Genomic DNA, 23,642 nt, shown 5'->3' on the forward strand with positions numbered 1-23,642 from the left:
TAAAGCTCAAAGCACACATTGCACCTCACACGATAACAGTAGGAGATTTCAACACCCCACTCTCATCAATGGACAGATCATGGAAACAAAAATTGAACAGAGACTACAGAAACTAACAGAAGTTATGAACCAAATGGATTTAACAGATATTTATAGAACATTCCATCCTAAATCAAAAGGACATAACTGGGTTGGGGATTTAGCTCAGTGGTAGAGCGCTTGCCTAGGAAGCGCAAGGCCCTGGGTTCGGTCCCCAGCTCCAAAAAAAAGAACCAAAAAAAAAAAAAAAAAGGATATAACTTCTCAGCACCTCAAGGAACCTTCTCCAAAATTGACCATATAATTGGTCACACAACAGGCCTCAACAGATACAGGAAGACAGAAATAACCCCATGCGTCCTATCAGATCACCATGGACTAAGACTGGTCTTCAATAACAACAATAATGACAGAAAGCCCACATATACATGGAATTGAACAATGCTCTTCAATGACAACCTGGTCAAGTAAGAAATAAAGAAACTAAAGACTTCTTAGAATTTAATGAAAATGAAGGTACAACATACCCAAACTTATGGGACACAATGAAAGCTGTGGTAAGAGGAAAACTCATAGCGCTGAGTGCCTGCAGAAAGCAACAGGAGAGAGCATATGTCAGCAGCTTGACAGCACACCTAAAAGCTCTAGAACAAAAAGAAATAAATAAACCCAAGAGAAGTAGAAGGCAGGAAATAATCAAACTCAAGGTTGAAATCAACCAAGTAGAAACTAAAAGGACTATACAAAGAATCAACAGAACCAGGAGCTGGTTCTTTGAGAAAATCAACAAGATAGAAAAACCCTTAGCCAGACTAACGAGAGGACACAGAGAGTGTATCCAAATTAACAAAATCAGAAATGAAAAGGGAGACATAACTACAGAATCAGAGGAAATTCAAAAAATCATCAGATCCTACTACAAAAGCCTATATTCAACAAAACTTGAAAATCTGGAGGAAATGGACAATTTCCTAGACAGATACCAGGTACTAAAGTTAAATCAGGAACAAATAAACCATCAGAACAACCCCATAACTCCTAAAGAAATAGAAGCAGTTATTAAAAGTCTCCCAACCAAAAAGAGCCCAGGTCCAGATGGGTTCAGTGCAGAATTCTTTTTTTTTAAATCTTTTTTCTTTTTTCTTTTTTTTCGGAGCTGGGGACCAAACCCAGGGCCTTTCGCTTGCTAGGCAAGCGCTCTACCACTGAGCTAAATCCCCAACCCCTCAGTGCAGAATTCTATCAGACCTTCATAGAAGACCAATACTGTCCAAATTAATCCACAAAATTGAAACAGACGGAGCACTACCAAAATCCTTCTATGAAGCCACAATTACTCTTATACCTAAACCACACAAAGACCCAACAAAGAAAGAGAACTTCACATATAACAGCCATTCAGAGCCTGGCCAACCTGTGGCCCATATATATATAGCCACCAAAACTAGATAAGATTGATGAAGATAAAAAATGCATGCTGAAAGGGACCAGATATAGGTCTCTCCTGAGAGACACATCCAGAGCATGTCCAATACAGAGGTCAATGCTAACAGCAAACCACCGAACTGAGAACAGGACCCCCTTGGGGGGAATTAGAGGAAGGATTGAAAGAGGTGAAAGAGCTTGCAATCCCATAAAAACAGCAATGCCAACCAACCAGAGCTGCCAGGGACTCAACCACTACCGAAACACTATACATGGACTGACCCAGGGCTCCAAATGCATATGTAACAGAGAATAGCCTTGTTGGGGCACCAGTGGAAGGGGAAGCCCTTGGTCCTGCCAAGGTTGGACCCCCAGTGCAGGGGAAGATGGGGGGTGGGGGTGGGAGTAAGGGGGATGTATGGAGGGAATACCTGTATGAGGGAGAGGGATGGGAGGGGATGGGAGCTTATGGACAGGAAACCGGGAAGGAGAATAACATTTGAAATATAAGTAAAGAAATATATCTAATAAAAATTAAAAAAAAAAAAGAGTAGACCCCAACACCCCAGGAAAATAAATCTCTTGTGTTTGCATCGAACTCTGTTCTAGTGTCTCACTTGGGGGGGTCTCCCAATAATTAAGACTCACTTCGAGCCTTGACATGACAATGACATCCAAGGTTGTCTTAGAGTTCCACTGCTGTGAACAGATGCCATGACCTCTTATAATGACAAACACTGAACTGGGGATGGCTGACAGCTTCAGAGGTTCAGTCCATTATCATCTTGGCAAGAAGTATGGCAGTGTGCAGGTAGACAAGGTGCTAGAGAAGGAGCTGAGGTCTGCATCTTGATCTGAAGACAGTCGGAGGGGACCGGGAGAGCACTGACTTCTTCCACAGTGAGCAGCAGGCGGCCTCAAAGCCCACCTGCACATTGACACACTTCCTCTAACACAGCCACAGCTCCTAATAGTGCCAATCCCTAGGGACCGAGCATATTCAAACCACCACAGAGGGGAAGCGGAAAGATCTGCACTGGATATGTTCAAAATAAACTGTATACATTGTAAAAAAAAATCTTAAAAAATTAATATGAGGGGTTGGGGATTTAGCTCAGTGGTAGAGCGCTTGCCTAGGAAGCGCAAGGCCCTGGGTTCGGTCCCCAGCTCCGAAAAAAAAAAAAAAAAGAAAAAGGAAAAAAAAAAAATTAATATGATTCACTGAAACACCAAGGAAATGTTCAGTTTTGTAAAAATCAACACCTTCTTGAATTTTGGCTTAGGATAGTTTGGATCTACATTTATTTCTAAAACAGGAGAAAAAAAAGAGGACTTATGGAAAACAGCCACAGAAATACTTACTGAGGGGTGGAGTGGGGTGGGGGAAGCGCACAGGAAGCAAGCCATTGTGTAAATGAGACCCTTCATTACATGAACTCCTAAGCACAGCTGGGGCACAGCAAGACTTTCAGAGATCAGACATGAACAATTGAGAGTCTCTGGAGAATTTCTGAAAGTTGTTCTAAAAATGTAATCTGAATGCCTTAGTTCATTACAAATATCTGTGCTGACGGTGATTTGAACTTGCCTTACAACCTGAGATACGGTTAGAGGCGGGTCTAAGTCAGCTCCCAGGAGTGTGGCCTTTTATTAGGACTGAGTTCCACATATTAAACTGTAAGCGCCTCCATTACAGTGACTAAGGGGTAACTGCTACTGGCCACAGCAGCCCTGCCAGGCCCTGCAGTGTTCACACTTAAATGTCCCTCCTGCAGGAAGCTGATATGTGAGTGTTACAGCTTGGATGGAAAGGATCCCGGCTGTAGGGAGCCACAGAATACCAAAGTCACACTTCACAACAGACCTCACACAGATTTACTGAGAGGGAAGCCCGGGAGGGCGGCTGCCCAGAGAAACCAGCAGAGTGCAGGGTTTAAAGAGTAAAGGGTATCCGTGGGCAGGAGTGGAGCTGTCCAGGGTGGTCTAGGATTGGGTACTATGTGGCGATGACGGTCTCTAGAGATGAGCTTACGAGCCATCCCTTCCCACCCACCCAGGTTAGTATCAACAGCCAACAGCTAACCAGTCCTAACTGTTCTGGTCTAGAATGGCACCCAGCAGCAGCTGAGCCAACTTCCTGTGCCTGCCATTGCAACTGAGAGATTTTCTTTCTCCACTGAAGAGATAAGTCAACGAGCAAGACTGGACAACGGGCACTGCCAGGTCTAAATGTAAACCCCCAATGCCCCAGGCTGACTGCTGTGAGATTTATCCAACTGGGTCCCTCTCAAAACTCGTCTAACACACCTGGTTCTTTCTGCTCTGTGCTCCGTGGCCTGACCTCAGCATATTCTAGAAAACCAATCTAAATGGCCACCAGGAGGCACTCTACAAACTGACCTCGAAAATGTCTGCACAGGGCAAGAAGACTGAACTCCCTCATGTTCAAGTTTTTAGGAACTGCACTTCTGTACCTAGTGCTTGACAACCCCTCTTGTTGGCCAGGGTCACTGCGCCCCAAACAACCTTTTATCCAAGGACTTGGATTGAGTCACTGGCTCCCCCACCCCTTCCCTTCCCCCTACCCACCTCCCATCTCCCGTTTCTCCTCCCACTGCTCCCCTTCTAATGTACCACCTCCCCCTTTATGAACCTCCTCCCCATCCTGCTCTGCCCCTCCCCCTATGACCCTGTAACCCACACCCTAGTCTGCCCTGCCTGGACAGACAGACAGACAGACAGACAGACAGACAGACAGACACACACACACACACACACACACACACACACACGGCTTCTTACAACAGTCTGGTAGACCTCTGCTGTCTGCTGCCCTCCAAGAGGTGGCAAGAGCTGAGGGCCTTGTTCCAACTCACGTTCCTTTCTCCCTACACAACCTCCCCCAGACTGAAATGTGGTGAGGCTCCTCCTCAGCCAACCTATCCACCTATATTTGAAAGAGTTCCACTACCTTTGCCAGGCCTATGACCTATGAACTGTATGTCATACAGGGTTCCACTCTCACTCCTGAGGAACACGGGTGGGTTCGAGCAGCCGCCAGAAAGTACACAGACTAGACCCACTTAGTGGACAATACAGTTCCTGTGAGTGACAAGTTAGTGCCAGCTGCAGAACCCAGCTGGGATTACCAGCCAGGTCAGGATGGCTACCAGAGGAGGGACCTTATGGTCTGTTGCCTCCTTCAGGGAATGGAGTTAGAGTCAACTAATGATGACTTTAATAAATTCCATGAAAATCCCACCATGATTCAATATACTCTCCTGGAACCAGCCTCCCGAAGAGAAACCATGGTCCTCACTATCCATTTTACTTCTCAGTCATTGTAGAGGGAATATTTTCTGTACTGTATAGATGCATTACCTGTCAATTTAAAAGACTATGGCCTATGGCTTGGGCAGGAAATGGAAAGTGAGACATCGGGGAGGCACAGAGAATTCTGGGACAGAGCCAGGCATGGGAAGATTCACCAGAGGAAGATAGAACAAGACGGACGCATAGTACCTGAGCACAGGTAATTAGCCACGTGACAGAATGTAGGTTAAAATAACTGGGTTGTCTAAGCTATGATCTAGTCAGAAGAGCACAGCTATATGGCCAAAGTATTTGTAAACATATTTCGAGTCTGAGTCTTATTTCTGGGAGCGTGGGACCATGAGGTAGAAGACCAGACCTAACTTCTCCAAGTCCCAGTCACATAGTTGGAAAAACTAAAAGGCAGAGAGAGGAGGGTTCTCAAACCCCCTGACAGAAGCTGGTGAAAATAGCTTTTAAAGTCTTCAAAAGCATGAGAGGAGGTGGCAGAGAGAGCTCCCGGCAGGCTTGGCTACGGCAGAAGGCTACCCTCTGCCAGGGGCCTGTTTCAAATGTGGCAACTGCCGCTAGCCTCAGTAGCCCATGAAGCCACCCCGCCTACTGGCGGCCAGCAACTACAGATTGGAATGCCCCCACGTGGGCCCGCCTTCCATGCCCAGCTACAGAGGCCCAGCCCCACTAGCACAGACACTGCAGACCCTTAGAGCTCCTTGGCCACAGGACTGATGGCTCCATGGCCTCATCAAGCCGAGATGAGGCAGCAACAGATGAGCCTACCTTGTTCCTGATGGACACGGGCTACCTTCTTTGTTTTAACTTCAACTTGGGTCACACACCATCACCAATCTGTCCCGAGGATGTAACCCCCTCCCATACTAAGGCCCTGAACTTCCCTGCACTCTTGCAAGGTGATTCTTCTTGAGCCTTTCTGGTCATACCTGTCTGCCTGGGTTCCTTTACTCCGCCATGAAATCCTTAGCTGCTTTGGAGCCTCCCTGGGCCCCATAAATAACCTTTCCTGAGTCTTATCTTCTTTCCCTAGTTGCCTCACAGATCTACGCCAGGCTCACCTGTCCCTACCCTACAGATCCACTCAACCCTCCTCTTCCTCCTCCTTTCCCTCCAGACCCCAGTTTCCTGAAACCCAGTGCTGCGGTCTCAAGCCATTACCCACCTACTATCCCAGGGACTCTAGACTCGCCTCGCAACACTCCCATTCTCCCAGTGCACGAGCCTTCCGGTGCCTACCACATAGTACACCAATAAGGTAGATATCCAACCTACCCTGTCCAACAACCCTTCCACCCTCCTGTTTACACTCCTCCTCTATCTCCTACTTTACCATAGAGGACACAAAGGATCCCTTCTTTACTGTCCCCCTGAGCCCTGATTCTTATTGCCTCTTTGCCTTCACCTGGGAGGACCCTGATACACGCACTGGCTTCAAGGCAGCTCACAGGGACAGTTCTCACTCAAGGCTTCCAGGACAGTCCTCATTCTTCTTGCCAAGCTTTGACTCTGGACCTCTCCTCAGGACCTTAATCCTAGCACACTTCATTATATAAGATGACATTTTACTCCGCAGCCTTTCCTTGTCTGTCCCAAAAAAAACCAGTGACTTACTACTCAACTCTCTTGGTTCCCTGGGTTACCATGCCTCTCCATCTAAAGCCCAGCTGTGCTCTCCCACTGCTGTGTACATAGGCATCCAACTCGGCCCAGGGTGTACGACCCTCACCTCTGATCAAGTCCAAGTCTTTCAGGCAAACCAGATTCTTTCATTTTTTGTCCCTGGTGGGGTTCTTCAGATACTGGATCCCCAATTTTGCTCTTACAGCTAAGCCACTACACCAAGCAGCTAGAGAGAGTTCCCAAGTCTCCCACTCCCCCCGAAGCCAACCACAGTCTGCTGTCACTTCTCTTTACTGGAGGACACCCTCTTAGCAGCCTGCCCTGGCCCTCCAGACCCCACCCACCCCTACTGCCTCTTTACAGAGGAATGACTGCAGGTGTTTTAGCTCAGTCAACTGGGCCCTCCCATAGGCCAGAACTTTTGCCCTCCATCTGTGGATGGCAGCCATGTTTGAGGACCTTCACCATGGTGGCAGAACTTACCCAGGAGACCCAAGCTCACCCTGATCCAGTTCATCATGGCAGACTCCACCCCTCACCTCTCCATCCTTGAGTCATTTCCCTCTTTCCCTCCCTGGGTCCTCTGGGGTCCAAGCCTTTCATCTGTTTCTAGAAAAACCCCAAATTACCTTGACCCCCAGTCCTGCTCTAAATCCTGCAACCCTCTGTAACCCTCCTCCCTGTCCCATCCCCCTATACCTCCTCTCACTCATAGCCCAAAGACTATGGAGACTCTATGCTCACCCTGGCCTGGGCTTTTAACCAACCCCTTAGAGACCCAGCTCATCCTCTTTGTGGATGGGAGCTCTCACTGACAGACTGGTACACCTCCAAGTGGCTTGTGCTGTGGTCACCTCCACTGAAACAGTTGGGGCAAACCACCTCCCAGTGGGGACCTCTTCACAGCAGGCTGAGGTAACTGCTTAACCATGGACTGCAAATAGCCAAGGGCCAACATCTCCAATTCTGCCTCATTAAAAGCCCATACCCACTCCTCCTTTTGGATGGAAAGGAGCTTTTTCTCACCACCAAGGGTATGTTCATTGTGACCAACCTTATGTAGCCCCTTAGGGCCACACTTTTGGATGCTCTCCAACTCCCAGCAGAGGTGGCCGTCATTCACTGCCAGGGACAGCAGACTCCACTCTTCCTGCCTCCTCCTACAAACCTCAGGGCCAGCTGAGCTGGAGCAAATAACAAGTCCCTAGTCAACAGGACCACACATCTTGACATCTCTGACAGCAGTCCCAAGCCCCTCACCACCCCGCCCCGCCCAGCCCCACCCAGCCCTAGGTAACCACCCAGGGGTGCACGCCCAGCATGCAGCAGACAGTCATTCTCCTTTACCTACAAACTGTGAAGAGCTTCCCTACCACAGTCTGCCCTTGACTGTTTCAGTCTCATCCCCCAAGGCCCGGTAGCTCACTCCCAAATAAACTTGCCTGTTTTCTTTTAATTCAGCTCAAATTGGCTTATTTCTTTGGCAGAAAAAAACCTATTCATGGCAAATAATAGGGTTCAACTGCTACTGGTAGCTACTCTAAGGCCAAAGGGACTGGTTTTGATTAAATCAAGAAACCAGGCCTTCCAGAGGGTTCCACTGAACCTAGCAATTCTAAATAAAACCTACCCTCTTCTAGACTTCTTAAACTTTGTCTTATTCTTTCCAGAACATACTGACTAACACCAGTACTCGTGCACAAACACACATACGGTCTAAAACAACCAAAATAAATCAAGATCACAAATTATCAACTCAAATAGATCTACAGGTACTAAGAACCCAACCAAACTGTTACCTTGATGCCAATAATGTGAGTATATATCCTGGCATAGTCTTTTCATGGGAAATTCAGCTTAGATTTTTTTTTTTTTTTTTTTGAGCTGAGGACCGAACCCAAGATTTTTATTTTTTTAAGTTTAGGAAAAATTTAAGCAGGATATTGTGGTGCATGCCTGTAATCCCAGCATTTGATATATAGGCCTTGAGCTGGAGGCCAGCCTCAGTCAGAGAGACTCAGAGAGAGGCTGGCGAGATGGCTTGGAGGCTAAGAGCACTTGATGTTCTTCTAGAGGATCCAGGTTCGGTTCCCAGCACCATGTGGTAACTCACAATCATCTAACCTAGTTACAGGCAGTCAGATGCCCTTTTCTGGCTTCCACCAGCACCAGATACACACACAATATAGTTTTGTATACAGGCAGAACACATACACAGAAAATGAAAATAAATAAAAAACAAAAAGTGAACATCTATGCCTATTTTATGCACAAACTAACCACCTTACCTCCCCAAAACAACTTTCTACAGGACAAAAAATGACGCTTCCTTGTATCCTGTTCACTTTCCTGTTTTCTGAGATTTACACTGTAGTCTACACTGAGCTTGAACTCCTACAATTGTTGTGACCCAGTCTCCTGCCAGCTGAGATTACATGAGCCCCCGAGGTTCAGTAACTAGAATTCCTCTGCCTTGATGAAAATGTGTCCAAGTTGAACATTCGGAATCATTTATGATGTCATTCTCTCTCAACCCGGAACTGCCGCACACCCTTCCTTGTACTCCTTGCACTAACATTCGGGAGGCTGAGGCAGGTGGATACCATGTTCCAGGATAAACAGCAGGAAGCATCCCGCACCCAGTCTCTGCACTCAATGACTCCTATCTTCACTGAAAAGGACTGGTGGGGCTGGATGGAGCAGTGGTCAGACACTCGCCACCACATTCAAGGCCATGGGTTCAATCCCCAGCATCCCCTAGCAAGTCCATTCCTCCTTGTCTGTCACTTAAGTTTACACCAATTAGCCACAAAGGTGCCACACAAAGTGCCAAAAATACAAACTCAAAACAAAATATTTTTAAATATGATTTTTCTGTTTTGTTTCTCGTTACTTTTTCCTTTCCAAAACTACTTTGCTGTAGGAATTAAATGTAAATTGCATACCTGATCCATATCTAAAGTCGTTTCTATCATTTCTTGAAATTTTGAAAAATCAGAACGAAGATCAGTAAGAGGAGTCACAAAAACTGCCAACAACAATGCCTGGTGTCTTCCTAAAACAAAGCAGAAACAGAAATAAAAACAACAGCTCGTAACAATTAAAATAATGAACATCCTTTGAACCAGGAAGCACGACCTATATAGGTCTCTGAACTCAGTTCTACCTTTCTGCTTTAACTCAAAAGTTATCTACAAACAGGGAACTGCTGTGGTGTCTGCACCCAATGCCCCACTACTGGGCACTGCCCTCCCTGGATGTCTGTCGTCTCCTTCAGAGCAATGTGGAAACATTAACTATGACTAAATGATAAAGCCATAGAAATAAGACCTCTAATTTTCATCTAATCTCCATTAACAACCCAGTGCTCCAATCAAGTCTTTAAACTGGGAACTTGGCTGTTAAGAAGGAATAACGTGACAGGAGGAACAGGAACCAACAAGGTACCAGGAAGGCAGAGTTGGGGCTGGCGCCAGCCCAGCCATGCTGCTCAGTGGCTTGCTCATCTGCAGCCTGGCATCCTGAGCCCTGTCCTTGTCAGCACAATACACTGACAATGCGGCGACGCAGAAGACAGGTATGCACCCGGACGACAGCCATGGCAGTGTGCTCCACATGAGCCACCTCACCCTACACCACTAGTCACTACTACTTGGGACACAAGGATTACTTTTTTCTCCTCACCGCCACTTAATGCTTGAAGGCATTCTGCAGGTGACCACTAGCACACGGAATTTTAATCCGAAGTAATTAATTCCCATCTGACGGCTCTCCAGTGAGAATGATGAAAGCACTGGGAGTCACACTGCATTATGAACCACCACTGCCTCTAACACCCTGAGGACACTACATATGTGAGAACAGACAGGCTGGAAACAACCCTTTGCCTACATGACGTCTGCTGTGTTACAATGCCTGGCTCTTTATCTCTACTTGGCTTCAGAACTCCTGGTAAAGGATGAATGGCAGCCAATCAAAACAGTGATGCTGGGTCATAGAAAGCCCTAGCCCCACTGTCTCCAGTAACATTTTCAAAGGGGAATGGCAGTGAGACCCTGTAATCCCAGGCCTTTGGAGAAACCACAGGTATTGAGGACAGACTAGGACTATACTATAAGGTCCTGTCTTTAAAAGCTAAAATCACTTCCAAGAATGAACCTTAGCAAGGACAACCACTTCGCTTTCCACTGTGTTAAGATATACAAAGGGCACAAAAACATTTGCTAATACTTAACAACAACAAATACTGAACCTCAGTGTTAATTTGTAACTTTGTTGAAACCGCACTCTATTTAAAGCAGATACCCTGCAGCAGCTGAGCGCTGGTGGCGCACACCTTTAAACACAGCACTCGGGAGGCAGAGGCAGGTGGATCTGTGTGTTCAAGACCAGCCTGGGAATTCCAGGACAGGGGGAGAGAGAGCGAGAGAGCACGAGAGAGAGAGACGAGCTAAGGTGAACCCTACAGATAACTTGTTTCTATCTAATACTTTGTCAGTTCAGTATTTTGCAATTTTTGTGCAAGAACTTGTTTTCCATAAACACTGTCTTTCTATCTCATGACTTAGAAGGATTTTCAAGAATTCTCATGATGGGGCTGGTGAAGACAGCTCAGAAATTAAAGAGCGCAGGCTACTCTTGTAGCCAGAGGACCTAAACTGACTTTCCAGTCACCCATATGGAGGCAGCTCAGTTCTCTTTAACTTCAGTTCCAGGGTTTAAGATTCCCAGAGGGCGGGCTGGAGAGATGGCTCAGCAGTTAAGAGCACCCGACTGCTCTTTCAGAGGTCCTGAGTTCAATTCCCAGCAACCACATGGTGGCTCACAACCATCTGTAAAGAGATCCGATGCCCTCTTCTGGTGTATCTGAAGACAGCTACAGTGTACTTATATATATAATAAATAAATAAATCTTTAAAAAAAAAAAAAAAAAAAGATTCCCAGAGGGCACCAGTAACAAAAGCACAAGCGTACAGGAAAAAGTGCACGAGCGCGCAAACACACACACACACACACACACACACGGTATCAGAATACCTGTTACATAAAGAAAACAGAACAAAAATCAAAAATAGCTGTTGCACTGCAGATGTGTGGCTTGTCACCCTCGGTGTCCCCATCCTCTCCAACAGACTCCTGGAACCTTTGCCACCTCATCAGGCAAAGGTTGAGTTTTAACCCACACCGAGCCATTTTATATTAACGGCCACAGCCAGGAAAGCCCTGCACAAGCTAAGACAAGGTCCACAGGCCCCTGCACATCAAGGTAGAGCATGAACACAGTTCATCCTTTCATCTCCTCTCTAATTCCCAATACAGGTAATAAAGCTGCGCGACATTGTTACCAATCAAAACACCAACCATGCTCTCAAATCAGATAACGGAGTTTGGAGTCATCCAAAGTGTCATTGAAATTCATCATTCAGGAGGCTGGGGATGCCTCAGTGGTTAGGAGCATACATAGACCCACACTGGGCAGCTCACGATTACCCACAACTCCAGCTCCAGGGGTTTCAGACTGTGGCCTCCAGGGGCACCTATATTCATTCACATGTAGACAGACCCACATACACATAATTAAAATTAAAAATAAAGATGCATTACTTTGAAATTGAAGGCACAGGCCTGTCATTTCTTTCTTAGAAACAAGGCTGTAACTATGCTGCATAAGCTGGTATAAACCCCTGCATATAAGCAGTGTGCCTGCCCCGGCCTGCCCAGCTGGGATACAGAATTAAACCACCACGCCCAATCTGTGAGCATGTCCCCCGACCCTTTTTAGATTTATTCATCTTTAATTTTATATAAAATACATCCTTGATGCCCACAGAAATCAGAAGAGGTCACCAGATACCCTAGAACTGGAGTTTGGAATGGCCGTGATGGCCACAGAAGTGCTGGAAATCAAACCTGTCCTCTGCAAAAGCAACAAGCGCTCTTAAGCACTCAGCTGTCTCTCCAGCCCCTTAGACTCTTTTCAATGGCATTAACTAAGGGCTGGAGAGGTAGAACTGAGTGCTGCTCCCAGAGGACCAGTTTAGTTCCAAGATCCCACACCAGGCAGCAAACAATTACATTCGCTCTGGAGACCTGTCTTCCTGTCCCTTCCAAAAGGAAGGGAGGAGAGAGGGATGGACAGATGGACACACACGCACACACAATTTAGATTCATCAATTACAAGTCCACTGCTCTGTATCAAGGGTTTGCACCTTTTTTATTTTTTTTTTATTTTTTTCAGAGCTGAGAACCGAACCCAGGACCTTGCGCTTACTAGGCAAGGCTCTACTACTGAGCTAAATCCCCAACCCCAAGGGTTTGCATCTTGATAACTATACTTCAACAGGATTTTTTTTTTTTTTTTTTGGTTCTTTTTTTCGGAGCTGGGGACCGAACCCAGGGCCTTGCGTTTCCTAGGTAAGCGCTCTACCACTGAGCTAAATCCCCAGCCCCAACAGGATTATTTTTCTTTTGCACTTGTTTTATTTCATATGTTTAAAACCATTACTCTAAAAATAATTTTTATTAGAAGCCAAAATAGCTGGTAGTACAAAACAAAAACGAAATTACAAACATGAGATACCGGGCTGAAGAAGTGGCCCAGAGGTAAAGAGGACTGGCTGCTCTTCCAGAGGGCCCTGCACCACACACCGGCTCCTAATCACCTGTACTCCAACTACAGAGTACTGGACGCCCTCTCAACTCTGCGGGCTCAGGCCACTTGGCTTTGTTTTTAATTTTAAAGAGAGAGGACACACACACTAGACAGGCCTCAACTCCAGCCTTAATTCCTACCACTCTTCCCGTATTTTCTAGCACTGTGACTAAAACGTCACCTTACTTCACAACGTGTCCAATCCCTGCTAGCCTGAAATGCGGCACTGGCTGATGATACAGTAGGCTCCCTAGCCCCTCGCATCCTAGAAGCTGGCTCTGTTTCATCATTCAAATCTCATGTTGGAAAGTAATTTCTTTGACTTTCCTTTCTTCTTGTTTGTTTTGGTTTTCGAGACAAGGTTTCACTCTACAGCCCAGGCTGCTCTAAATTTATGGCAATCCTCCTGCCTCAGCATATCAAATTTGGGGATTACAGGTATCAGCACTATATACAACAGCAACTTCTCTTTCCTCGTAAGTGCACGGGTGCTTTGCCTGCATGTATGTCTGCATCACTTACATGCCTGGTACCCAAGGAAGCCAGAAAACAGCTTCAGAGCCCCTGGAGCTGGATTTACAAATGGCTATAAACCATGTGGTGCTCGGAATGAAACCCAGCTCCTCTGGAAGAGCAACCAGTGCTATCTTAAGTGCTGAGCCATCACTCAGCCCAAACAGCAATTCTCAGAGGCCTTCTCAGAGCACACCTAGTATCTATCACCTAGGCCTTCTTAGAGCACACCTAGTATCTATCACCTAGGCCGCAGCTCCCCCATTACACTGCTTACTAAGTATCTGAGATTTACTTATTCTCTTCGTGTCTTTCTCTTCCACCCTTCCATTCTCATGGAACTGCCACAAAACGAAGAGCCACACCTGCCACTGCCACTTAGTCCTGTGGAAGACGGGCCATTTGTTAAGAGGACGGTGTTAAAGGAAGAGAGCGCAGGAGAGGAAGCAAGCAACGTGGCCATCGACCCGGACACTTATGTTCACCCAATCAGGACCCTGGATTTCACAGACCACCCAAGGAATTGTGAACGTCTTAAATTAACCGAAATATGAAGTGTCAGGACTGGAAAGAAACAAACTGAAGACATCCCTGCTATAGAGTGGCAGAATACTGTGAAAACAGCTACACTAAGCAACTTAAGACTCAGTGTACTCTATCAAAAGCCCATCTGCATGGGGCCGGAGAGATGGCTCGGTGGTCAAGAGCACTGGTTGCTCTTCCAGAGGGCCGAGGTCCAATTCCTAGCACAGACAGGCATGCAAGCAAAACACTCATATGCATAAAATAATAACTTCAAAGTACCTGAGTGGATAAGTTGACCATGAAGTATGTCTGAATGAGTTATTTTAATCTGCTGGAAATTCGTTCAAGTGCAGAAGAGTTATTTTACATTGTACTCTGGCATTTTTGAGCTAGAAATAAAGGCCAATCTCATCTTGTCAATTCCCTATTTCTGGATGTGAGCGTGATCTGACTGGACAGGTATCACCCCACTCTATCACTCAGTGGGACCAACTAAAGCCATGCAGTCCCGTTCCCTCAGAAGGACAAATGCCTTGTCGAGGACTCTGTGTGGCTGCATTACCCAGTTAGAACCGCCAGCAAGTACCTATGTCTTACAGAGAAAAATGTAATCAATGCTAATGTACTTCCCATGCTGTGGCTGCCCCCTGCTGTCTGGAACACACCTTACTTTCAGTGTTTCTCTGGACTAAAAGCAAGCCTAGAATGAATCAAAGCCAAAAATGTCACAGGATGACAAATTACCTGTGATTTCTCAAAATAATGTGTGTTAATGTACTTTTTAAAGCATGGTTTTGCTCTCAAAAAATATTGTACTTGCTTTCTTTCTTTCTTTGTAGATTAGTCTGTTTTGGCTTTTTCGGTAAATTCAACACACTAAAAAACTGTGACGAACTCTTCAAAAGTAATGGGGATGGGAGGAAATCAGGAAAACAAAATACGAAACAAGACGTCTGCTTAAAGTCTATGAGCCCAGGCTACATGCGTTTGCTACAGCTGGCAACACAGGTAACTTAGCAACTGCCAGCTCACAGAGGATGAAGGGAAACGCAGGCTTTTAGAAACGGGAGCAGAGGGGGTTGGGGATTTAGCAAGCGCAAGGCCCTGGGTTTGGTCTACAGCTCCAAAAAAAAGAAAAAAGAAAAAAGAAAAAAAAAAAAAGAAATGAGAGCAGAGAGAGGATGATACAGACTGACACCAAAAAGGATTCAGACCAGAACTTGTGTTTTAGTTAGTTAGCTTTGCTTTTTGAGAAAGTGTCTCTCTAGGCAACACTGACTGTCTTAGAACTTCTATGTAAACCAGGCTGGCCTCAAACTCAGAGATCTGATGCCTCGTGACCAGATCCGGAGGTGACGGAAAGGGCAAACAAGAACATTTAAATGTGTAAGCCACAGAAAGAGATGATTTTAAGACAGAGGTCGCACAAGCTGGGCACACTGGTACACCGCCTGCATCTGAGCACTTCAGAGGCAGAGCCAGGCAGATCCTTATGGGCTTGAGACCGCCTTACTTATACAGAATTCCAGGCCACCCAGGGCTTCATACGACACTGACTCAATCAATCAGTGAGTAAATAAGAAAATAATAAGTAATTAAATCTGTATGGGCGACTTATCAGGAAACAAAAGGACACCTGCTCGCTGTACAAGGTGGGAGATACAGAAAACAGAAAAGTCCAAAACAGCTGCCATGGGGTGAGGGTCTGAGCCATGGTCTGGTAAGACTCACTCAAGTCCCCAGGCTTGGTGACGAGCCTGCACCTCTGAGCCATCTCACCGACAAGAGGAGAAATACTTCTGTAAGGCACTTTGAAAAAGTGAGAACACTTTAGTATCACCTTTTCCATGTGTGGTGTTTATCTGTACGCTCTGGTGTGTGTGGGTGCACATCCAAGTAAAGGCTGTCGTCAGGAAGGACTACTCTTCCCCACTGCAGTCTCTTGACGGAACTCTCTGTCTCTGTTTTAAAGATATATTTATTCTATATATGATGAGTACACTGTCGCTGTCTTCAGACACACCAGAAGAGGACATCAGATCCCACCTATTACAGATGGTTGTGAGCCACCATGTGGTTGCTAGGAATTGAACTCAGGACCTCTGGAAGAGCAGTCAGTGCTCTAAAAACTGCTGAGCCATCTCTCCAGCCCCCCAACCTCCAACCACCCCCCGCAAGGTCTCTTAATTGAAGCTAGAGCTCACTGATATGAGTCTTGCTAGCCAGGTTGGTGCAAGGACCCCGTCTCAACCTGGAACTATGAACATCCCCACCCAACATAAATAATACATGGGTTCTAGAGTTCCCAACTGCAGCCCCTGGGCCTGTGTACCAAGTGCTTAAAGTCTCTAGCCATTGGTTACCTTTTATAAAACAGTGCCTTAGGCCAACGAAATGGCTTACTGGGTAAGGGGCTTGCTGCCAAGCATGACTGTCTGATTTCGATTCCTGTGACCCACACATTGGAAGGAAAGAACTAACTCCCAAAAGCGGCTCTCCTGTTTCTGTACTCATTCTGGCAGATTACACAAAATAAATTATTGTCACAACAAAATTTAATTTGTATTCTGTCATCAAGAAGCTAAAGTTAAATTTGTCTGGAAAAAAAACCCAAAATTTCCCATATTACTGAAAGATCTATTTTGAGACACAGAACTCAACCCTCTTCAGTCACATAAGCACTCCACCGTCAAACCCCTAAGGGGTATGTTTTAATAGATTTAAGAGTTGTTGGGGTTGGGGATTTGGCTCAGTGGCACAGCGCTTGCCTTAGAAGCGCAAGGCCCTGGGTTCGGTCCCCAGCTCCGAAAAAAAAAAAAAAAGAACCAAAAAAAAAAAGAGTTGTTGATGTTTGGTTCAAACTGAAAATGCTTTACACGTTAGATATTTAATAACTATACAAATTGTATAAATTTACACTCGGTCCGAGGAAGCTGCAAGTAGGACACTGCAAAGATGGATGACTCAATGGCTAAGACACTTTCTCAGGACAAGTGCAACGACGTCCAATCTGCAGCACCCAGACAAAGACATGGCCCCTACTATAACCTCACCCTGAGGAGGGAGCAGCAGATCCAAGAAACATGATGAACGCACACGTCACTGGCCATCAGCAACTAGGAAAGCAAGCGTCTGAATAGGCGAGGTCTGAATAGGTGCTGCTCTGGGCACACGTACGCACAGGCACACACGCTCCATTTACAGGCGTGAAGCCCCACAGTGCCCATGCAGACACTTTGTCAAGGACATGACTTCACTCACATACACTCTATTAGATAACTATATGGACTGTGTACATCAGCACCTTTCTATGGAGACATGGTGTTGTGCAGTCTAGGCTGACCTTGAACTGCTGAAGGGCTCTAGCAGGGCCAGGCACAGGGAACATGGCAAACAAGGTGCTGGGTTAGATCACACTCCTAAGGCTGGCCCCGAGGTCTGGCCCCTTAGTAGAGCACTGTCTACGCCAGACTCAGTGTGAACCTATTAGAAAACGTAGCCGTCGTCACGGAGAAGGACTAAACCTAACTTCTGGAAGGACAGCACCTTCGATGCTTGGCATGGTAAGTAAAACAGAGGTGAGGAGAAAATAAAAAGGTGGGGACTAAGTAAAACAAAACTGCCGAAACCTTGGTATTTCTCCAGAGCCTGGATGACGTTGGGAAGCTGGTTCACACCCTGATACAGTCGGTAACAATCTTGTAAATTCGCTGCTTGTCTCTGAAATTTCTTGGCAAGCCGGTTAAGATCTGGAAATCGGCGAAGTAAATCCTCCTGTAGACTCTGCCTCAATTCTGAATCTTCAACAAAAGCTTCCACTAAATTTAATCTGGAGAAAAAAGTAAAGTAGAATTAGAGTGGTAAGAGCTCAAATAGGAAGGCCCTGGCCACTAAGCTTAACACCCTGAGTTCAGTTCCCAGGAGGTCCACACTGTAGGAGGGAGCTGATCCCCTCAAAGTGTCCTTGACTTCCACAGTGTGGCAACACCCCACAACACACACAAATCAGTATCCCGACTGCCTCAATTTCTTCGGGGCTGGAATTTCATTACATGTAGGCTTCACCATGGTTAGCTTAAAAAAAAAAACAGAAAAAAATTAACTTTAAAAAGTAAAGACCAGGGCTGGGGAGATGGCTCAGTGGTTAAGAGCACTGACTGTGGGGTTGGGGATTTAGCTCAGCGGTAGAGCGCTTGCCTAGCAAGCGCAAGGCCCTGGGTTCGGTCCCCAGCTCCAAAAAAAAGAAAAGAAAAAAAAAAAAAGAGCACTGACTGCTCTTCCAGAGGTCCTGAGGTCAATTCCTAGCAACCACATGGTGGCTCACAACCATCTGTAATGGGAACTGATGCCCTCTTCTGGTGTGTCTGAAGACAACTACAGTGTACTCACAAACATTAAATAAATAAATAAATAAATAAATAAATCTGAAGAAGAAGAAAAGGAGGAAGGAGATTGAAGAAGAGGAGGAGGAGCAGCAGCAACAACGTCAGGCAATGGAGGCAGATAGATCCCTTTAATCCCAGTATTCAGGAAACAGAGGCAGAGAAATCTCTGAGCTCAAGGCCAGCCTGGTTCATAGAGTGAGTTCCAGAATAGTCAGGGCTATACGGAGAAACTGTCTCAGAAAGAGAAAGAGAAAGGGGCAAAGGGGGGCCGGGGGGGGGGGGGGGAGGACACGGACGACCAGAGAACACCAAACACAGAGACAGATCCAACTGATCTTCTACAGAACTCTGGCACAAGAGGCAGGCACAGTAAGCCATGCTTGTAAGATAGCACCTGGGAGATGAGACAGGGGCAGGAAGAACAGGAGGTCCTTACGGCAGTCTATGCCTAACGAAATGGGTATGAGGCCAACCCGGGCCATGCAACACCCTGACTCGAAGCAAAATACGCAAAGCACTAGCACAAAGCAAATCACAATGCTCCCGTGTCTGGCCCAGGTATCCTGGAAAGCCTAGCAAATTGCTAGTTTCACAAGTCTATTCAGTAAACCACTTCAGAATAATTACAGTGTCAAGTTTATATCTCTAGATAACAGTCGTGTAAAAGGAAGACTTCTGTTTCCTTGACAATGCCACTTTAACATCCCAATTTTAGAACATTAACGGAGTATACCTATCAGTCATACTAAACTCAATTTCTCAGCTGCACAAAATTTGATACAGAATTAATTCACGATTGAACTGGAATGCAAGATAAATTTTTTTTTCTTTTTTTTTCGGAGCTGGGGACCGAACCCAGGGCCTTGTGCTTGCTAGGCAAGCGCTCTACCACTGAGCTAAATCCTCAACCGCTGCAAGATAAATTTTTAAGAGCCAGCTAATCCCTAAAATTCCAAAGGGCTCTTTGAAAATTAATCATAAGTATCTGGTATTTAAAAAGTTACTACATGGGGCTGGGGATTTAGCTCAGTGGTAGAGCGCTTACCTAGGAAGCGCAAGGCCCTGGGTTCGGTCCCCAGCTCCGAAAAAAAGAACCCAAAAAAAAAAAAAAAAAAAAAAAGTTACTACATTTACTTCTCTGTGTGTGTGTTTACAGATGTGTCACAGCACACACACGAAGGTCACAGGGCAAAGTCAAAGAGTTTTCTCCCTCTACCATGTGGTCCCTCAGATGAACTAGCTCATTAGGTTTGGAAGTAGCCATATTTAACCCCGAGCCTTTCACCAACCCGGCGTCTGGTTTTGATAACCTGCATGCTTGGGAGCTGGAGCGATGCCTCGGTGGTCGAGAGTTTGGACTCCCAGCACCCGGGCACCGGGTCACTGCTGCTGAGAACTAGTTCCAGGTACCCAACACCGTCTTCTGATGTTCCCAGGCTCCTGCACACACGTGATGTAACACACATACACTCAGATAAACCTGGATCAGCAGGTCACTCTTTAGTGACAGGACCCTGCAGGGGAAGACCAGGGCTGAGAACATAAAAGATATGCAAGTTGATAGCTCAGCGGTAAGAGCACCGACTGCTCTCCCAGAGGTCCTGAGTTCAAATCCCAGCAACCACATGGTGGCTCACAACCATCTGTAATGGGATCTGATGCCCTCTTCTGGTGTGTCTGAAGACAGCCACAGTGTGCTCACATACGTAAAATAAATACACCTTTAAAAAAAAAGGACAGTGTCATCAGACAGCAGCAGCACACCCCTTTAATCCCAGCACTCAGGAGGCAGAGGCAGCATCTGAGTTTGAGGCCAGCCTGGTCTACTGAATGAGTTCTAGGATGGCCAGCGCTGCAGAGAAACCCTGTCTTGAAACCCACAAGCCGGGGCTGGGGATTTAGCTCAGTGGTAGAGCGCTTGCCTAGGAAGCACAAGGCCCTGGGTTCGGTCCCCAGCTCCGAAAAAAAGAACCAGAAAAAAAAAAAAAAAAGAAACCCACAAGCCTCCAAAAAGCATGGCATCTCCTGATGTCATCAGGAGCTAATCAAGCAATGCTGTACAGAGGGAACATGGGACATCTCAAGTGCACAGAGGCCGAGACTGAAAACAATGGCCCTTTAGAGGGCAGCGAGTGCTTCTCAGAAGCCAAGGCAGAAGCTTCCTCTACGCCCCAGGCCATTACTGGCCTTGCCAGCATGTTCCTGGTTTTAGATAAAGAACTAGGTCCCTTCTCCATAACATCAGGGCTTCCAGGAAAGCCCTAACATCAGCCTGGTTCCCAATACAGACATGTATAAACAGACAGATGTTATTAAAAACAAACAGGGACAGGCTTGGCGCACACCTCTGGTCCCAGCGCTCGGAGACAAAGGCAACTGGGTCTCTGTCAGCCTGGTCTAAAGCCAGATCTCTTGTCTCAAGGAGAAGCAACTGAGCAAGGCCATGTGATGACGCCCACCTCTGCTCCCAGCTCTGAGGCAGAGGAATGAAGATATCTAAGGAATTTAAGGTCAGCCTGGTCTTACAAATCAAGTTCCATTCCCGCCATGGCTATATAGTGAGAACCTGTCTCAAAAAATCAACAGCGGGGTTGGGGATTTAGCTCAGTGGTAGAGCACTTGCCTAGCAACCGCAAGGCCCTGGGTTCGGTCCCCAGCTCCGAAAATAAGAAAAAAGAAAAAAAAAAAAATCAACAGCAATCTGTCATTTCTTTAAAACCAGTAAAGGATGGGGGCTGCAGAGATGGCTCAGCGGTTAAGAGCACTGACTGCTCTTCCAGAGGTCCTGAGTTCAAGTCCCAGCAACCACATGGTGGCTCACAACCATCTGTAAAGAGATCCGATGCCCTCTTCTGGTACATCTGAAGACAGCTACAGTGTACTTATATATAATAAATGAATAAATCTTTAAAAAACAGTAAAGGATGGAAGGTTGAACCAACAGTTAAAAGCACTTGGCTGTTCTTGCAGAAGAACCAGGTAAGGTTCCTACCACCCACATGGCAGCTCAAAAACCATCTGTAACTGCAGTCCAGGGGTCTGATGCGCACTTCTGACCTCCTCAGACACACACACACACACACACACACACACACACACACACACACACACAGGAAAACATTCATACACATAAAGTAGATAAACCTAAAAGAACAAGTCTTATCTTTAAAGTTGTTGGCCGGAAAGAAAGCTCCTCAGGTAAAAGCCTTAGGCCCTGACTCCAACACCCAGAACCCACAGTGAAGGGAAAGAACTAAAGCTCCCCACCCCCACCGCCCATGCTCCCCCAACAAGTAATAAATAAAAATAACTGTTAAAAACAAGGAAAATAAACTGGGCTAGGGACGGAGCTCAGCACAACATCCTGAACGAGTTTCCATCCTGAATGCTTCAGGCTCCAGATAAACTGGGGGAGGTGGCCCAGCACCTGGGCGGTGGAAGCAAAAGGATCACAAGTTCAAAGTTAGGCAAGAGAGGCTCAGAGGACAAAAGCCCTCGCTGAGAAACCTGTCTATTTGAGGAGTCTGACCCCAGAGCCTACATGAAGCTGGAGGAATGGATGCCACGAATTTATGGTAAACACGTATGTGCTCACGCTTCTGCCTGCCTGCCTGCCTGCTCGCTCGCTCTCTCTCTCTCTCTCTCTCTCTCTCTCTCTCTCTCTCTCACACACACACACACACACACACACACACACACACACACACACACACACACACACCACACACATAATAATTTGTTTTGGCCGGGGATTTAGCTCAGTGGTAGAGCGCTTGCCTAGGAAGCGCAAGGCCCTGGTTCGGTCCCCAGCTCCGAAAAAAAAAAAAAAAAAAAGAAAAAAAGAATAATTTGTTTTATTTTCTCATCCTCAAGTAATATCAAGTTCAGGATCAACCAGGACTCTAAAACAAAACTAAGCAAAAGTAAAATAAAAGGAGTGTGAAATTGTGTATGAGAATAAGTGGCACTGATTCCCACACACAGCGAGAACAAACCGCTCAGGGGCAGGGAAGCACACACTAAACGCTGTACCTCTCTTCAATCCTGTTTTTATCCATGAGCGGCTGTTTGATCCACTGGCTAACCAGCCTTTGTCCTTGAGCAGTTTTGCATTTATTCAATAATGCAGCCAGAGACTGAGAGCCTGTGGTGTCTTCAACAGAACCCTAGAACACAAAAGTAAATACGTACGTACGTACATACATACATACATACATACAAACAATAAAAACAGTCATCAGCAAAGACTAATATGCCATGAAATACAATTTGGGCAAAAAGAATGAATATTATTCTCCAAATATAAACTGAGAACTGTTCACAAAAATTTCAAGTGAAAACCAAATTTCAGCCTGTTAATCTGTATTACAGACACACTTTGCCCTCAACTAAACTCATAATTCTGTCTTTTTTCTCATCCTCACCCATCTTCCCTCCCCTCCCCTCCCCCTCGCCCGGCCCCAGTTACTGCAATTTTAAACCCAACTCAAAGCAGAACTTTAAAGCACTACTATGATAACACGAAATTAGTCAAAAACTAGGACGAGGTGACATGCATCACTTGAAGTTAGAAAAATGAAAGTTAAAAACAACTTATCCTAACTACAATAATGTTATAAAGTAAAGATCCCTTAAATAAGTCATTGTTTGCAAAAGAAAAAATATTTTTAATATGATTCAGCATTTTTAACCCATGTTGTGCTTTTTACCTGGAAAAGGTTGAGGGCTCTAACTGCCGCCATGTCTAACTTCATGTACTGGCTGAAGTCAAAAGTCGCCAGTTCAAACTGCCCAAAATTCGAATCATCTGATAAGAGTTCTAGGAACTTGATCACTGCAGACAACGATGAAACTGCAACCTAGAAGTAGAAATGAATGAACAGGTTCCTCCAGCATCAAGACTAGGCACTAGAAATGCAAGCACAATGTAATGAACAGGTTCCTCCAGCATCAAGACTAGGCGCTAGAAATGCAAGCACAATGTAATGAACAGGTTCCTCCAGCATCAAGACTAGGTGCTAGAAATGCAAACACAAGGAAAAGCCCAGCTGGGCATGGAGGCATGTGCCTGGAATTCGAGTGTGAGTGCAAGACCAACAGAGGCAAATCGAGAGTGCGGCCAGCCTGGAACGCACAG

At 46.0% G+C, this 23,642-nt stretch overlaps 1 protein-coding gene across 2 annotated transcripts in view; it reads right to left on the reverse strand.

Annotated features, from left to right (window-relative positions):
* Positions 1-23,642, reverse strand: part of Msh2 (mutS homolog 2) — a 59,167-nt gene that overhangs the window by 23,852 nt on the left and 11,673 nt on the right. For both annotated transcript variants that reach the window (XM_039112994.2, NM_031058.2), the window contains exons 5-8: positions 23,215-23,364; positions 22,538-22,671; positions 17,750-17,949; positions 9,375-9,484 (exon numbers count right to left, since the gene is read on the reverse strand). In XM_039112994.2, the coding sequence (XP_038968922.1) occupies positions 9,375-9,484; positions 17,750-17,949; positions 22,538-22,671; positions 23,215-23,364 (594 nt within the window). The remainder of the gene's footprint in view (positions 1-9,374; positions 9,485-17,749; positions 17,950-22,537; positions 22,672-23,214; positions 23,365-23,642) is intronic.

This window comes from Rattus norvegicus, chromosome 6 (assembly GCF_036323735.1).
Source record: "Rattus norvegicus strain BN/NHsdMcwi chromosome 6, GRCr8, whole genome shotgun sequence".
Classification (NCBI taxonomy): Eukaryota; Metazoa; Chordata; class Mammalia; order Rodentia; family Muridae; genus Rattus; species Rattus norvegicus.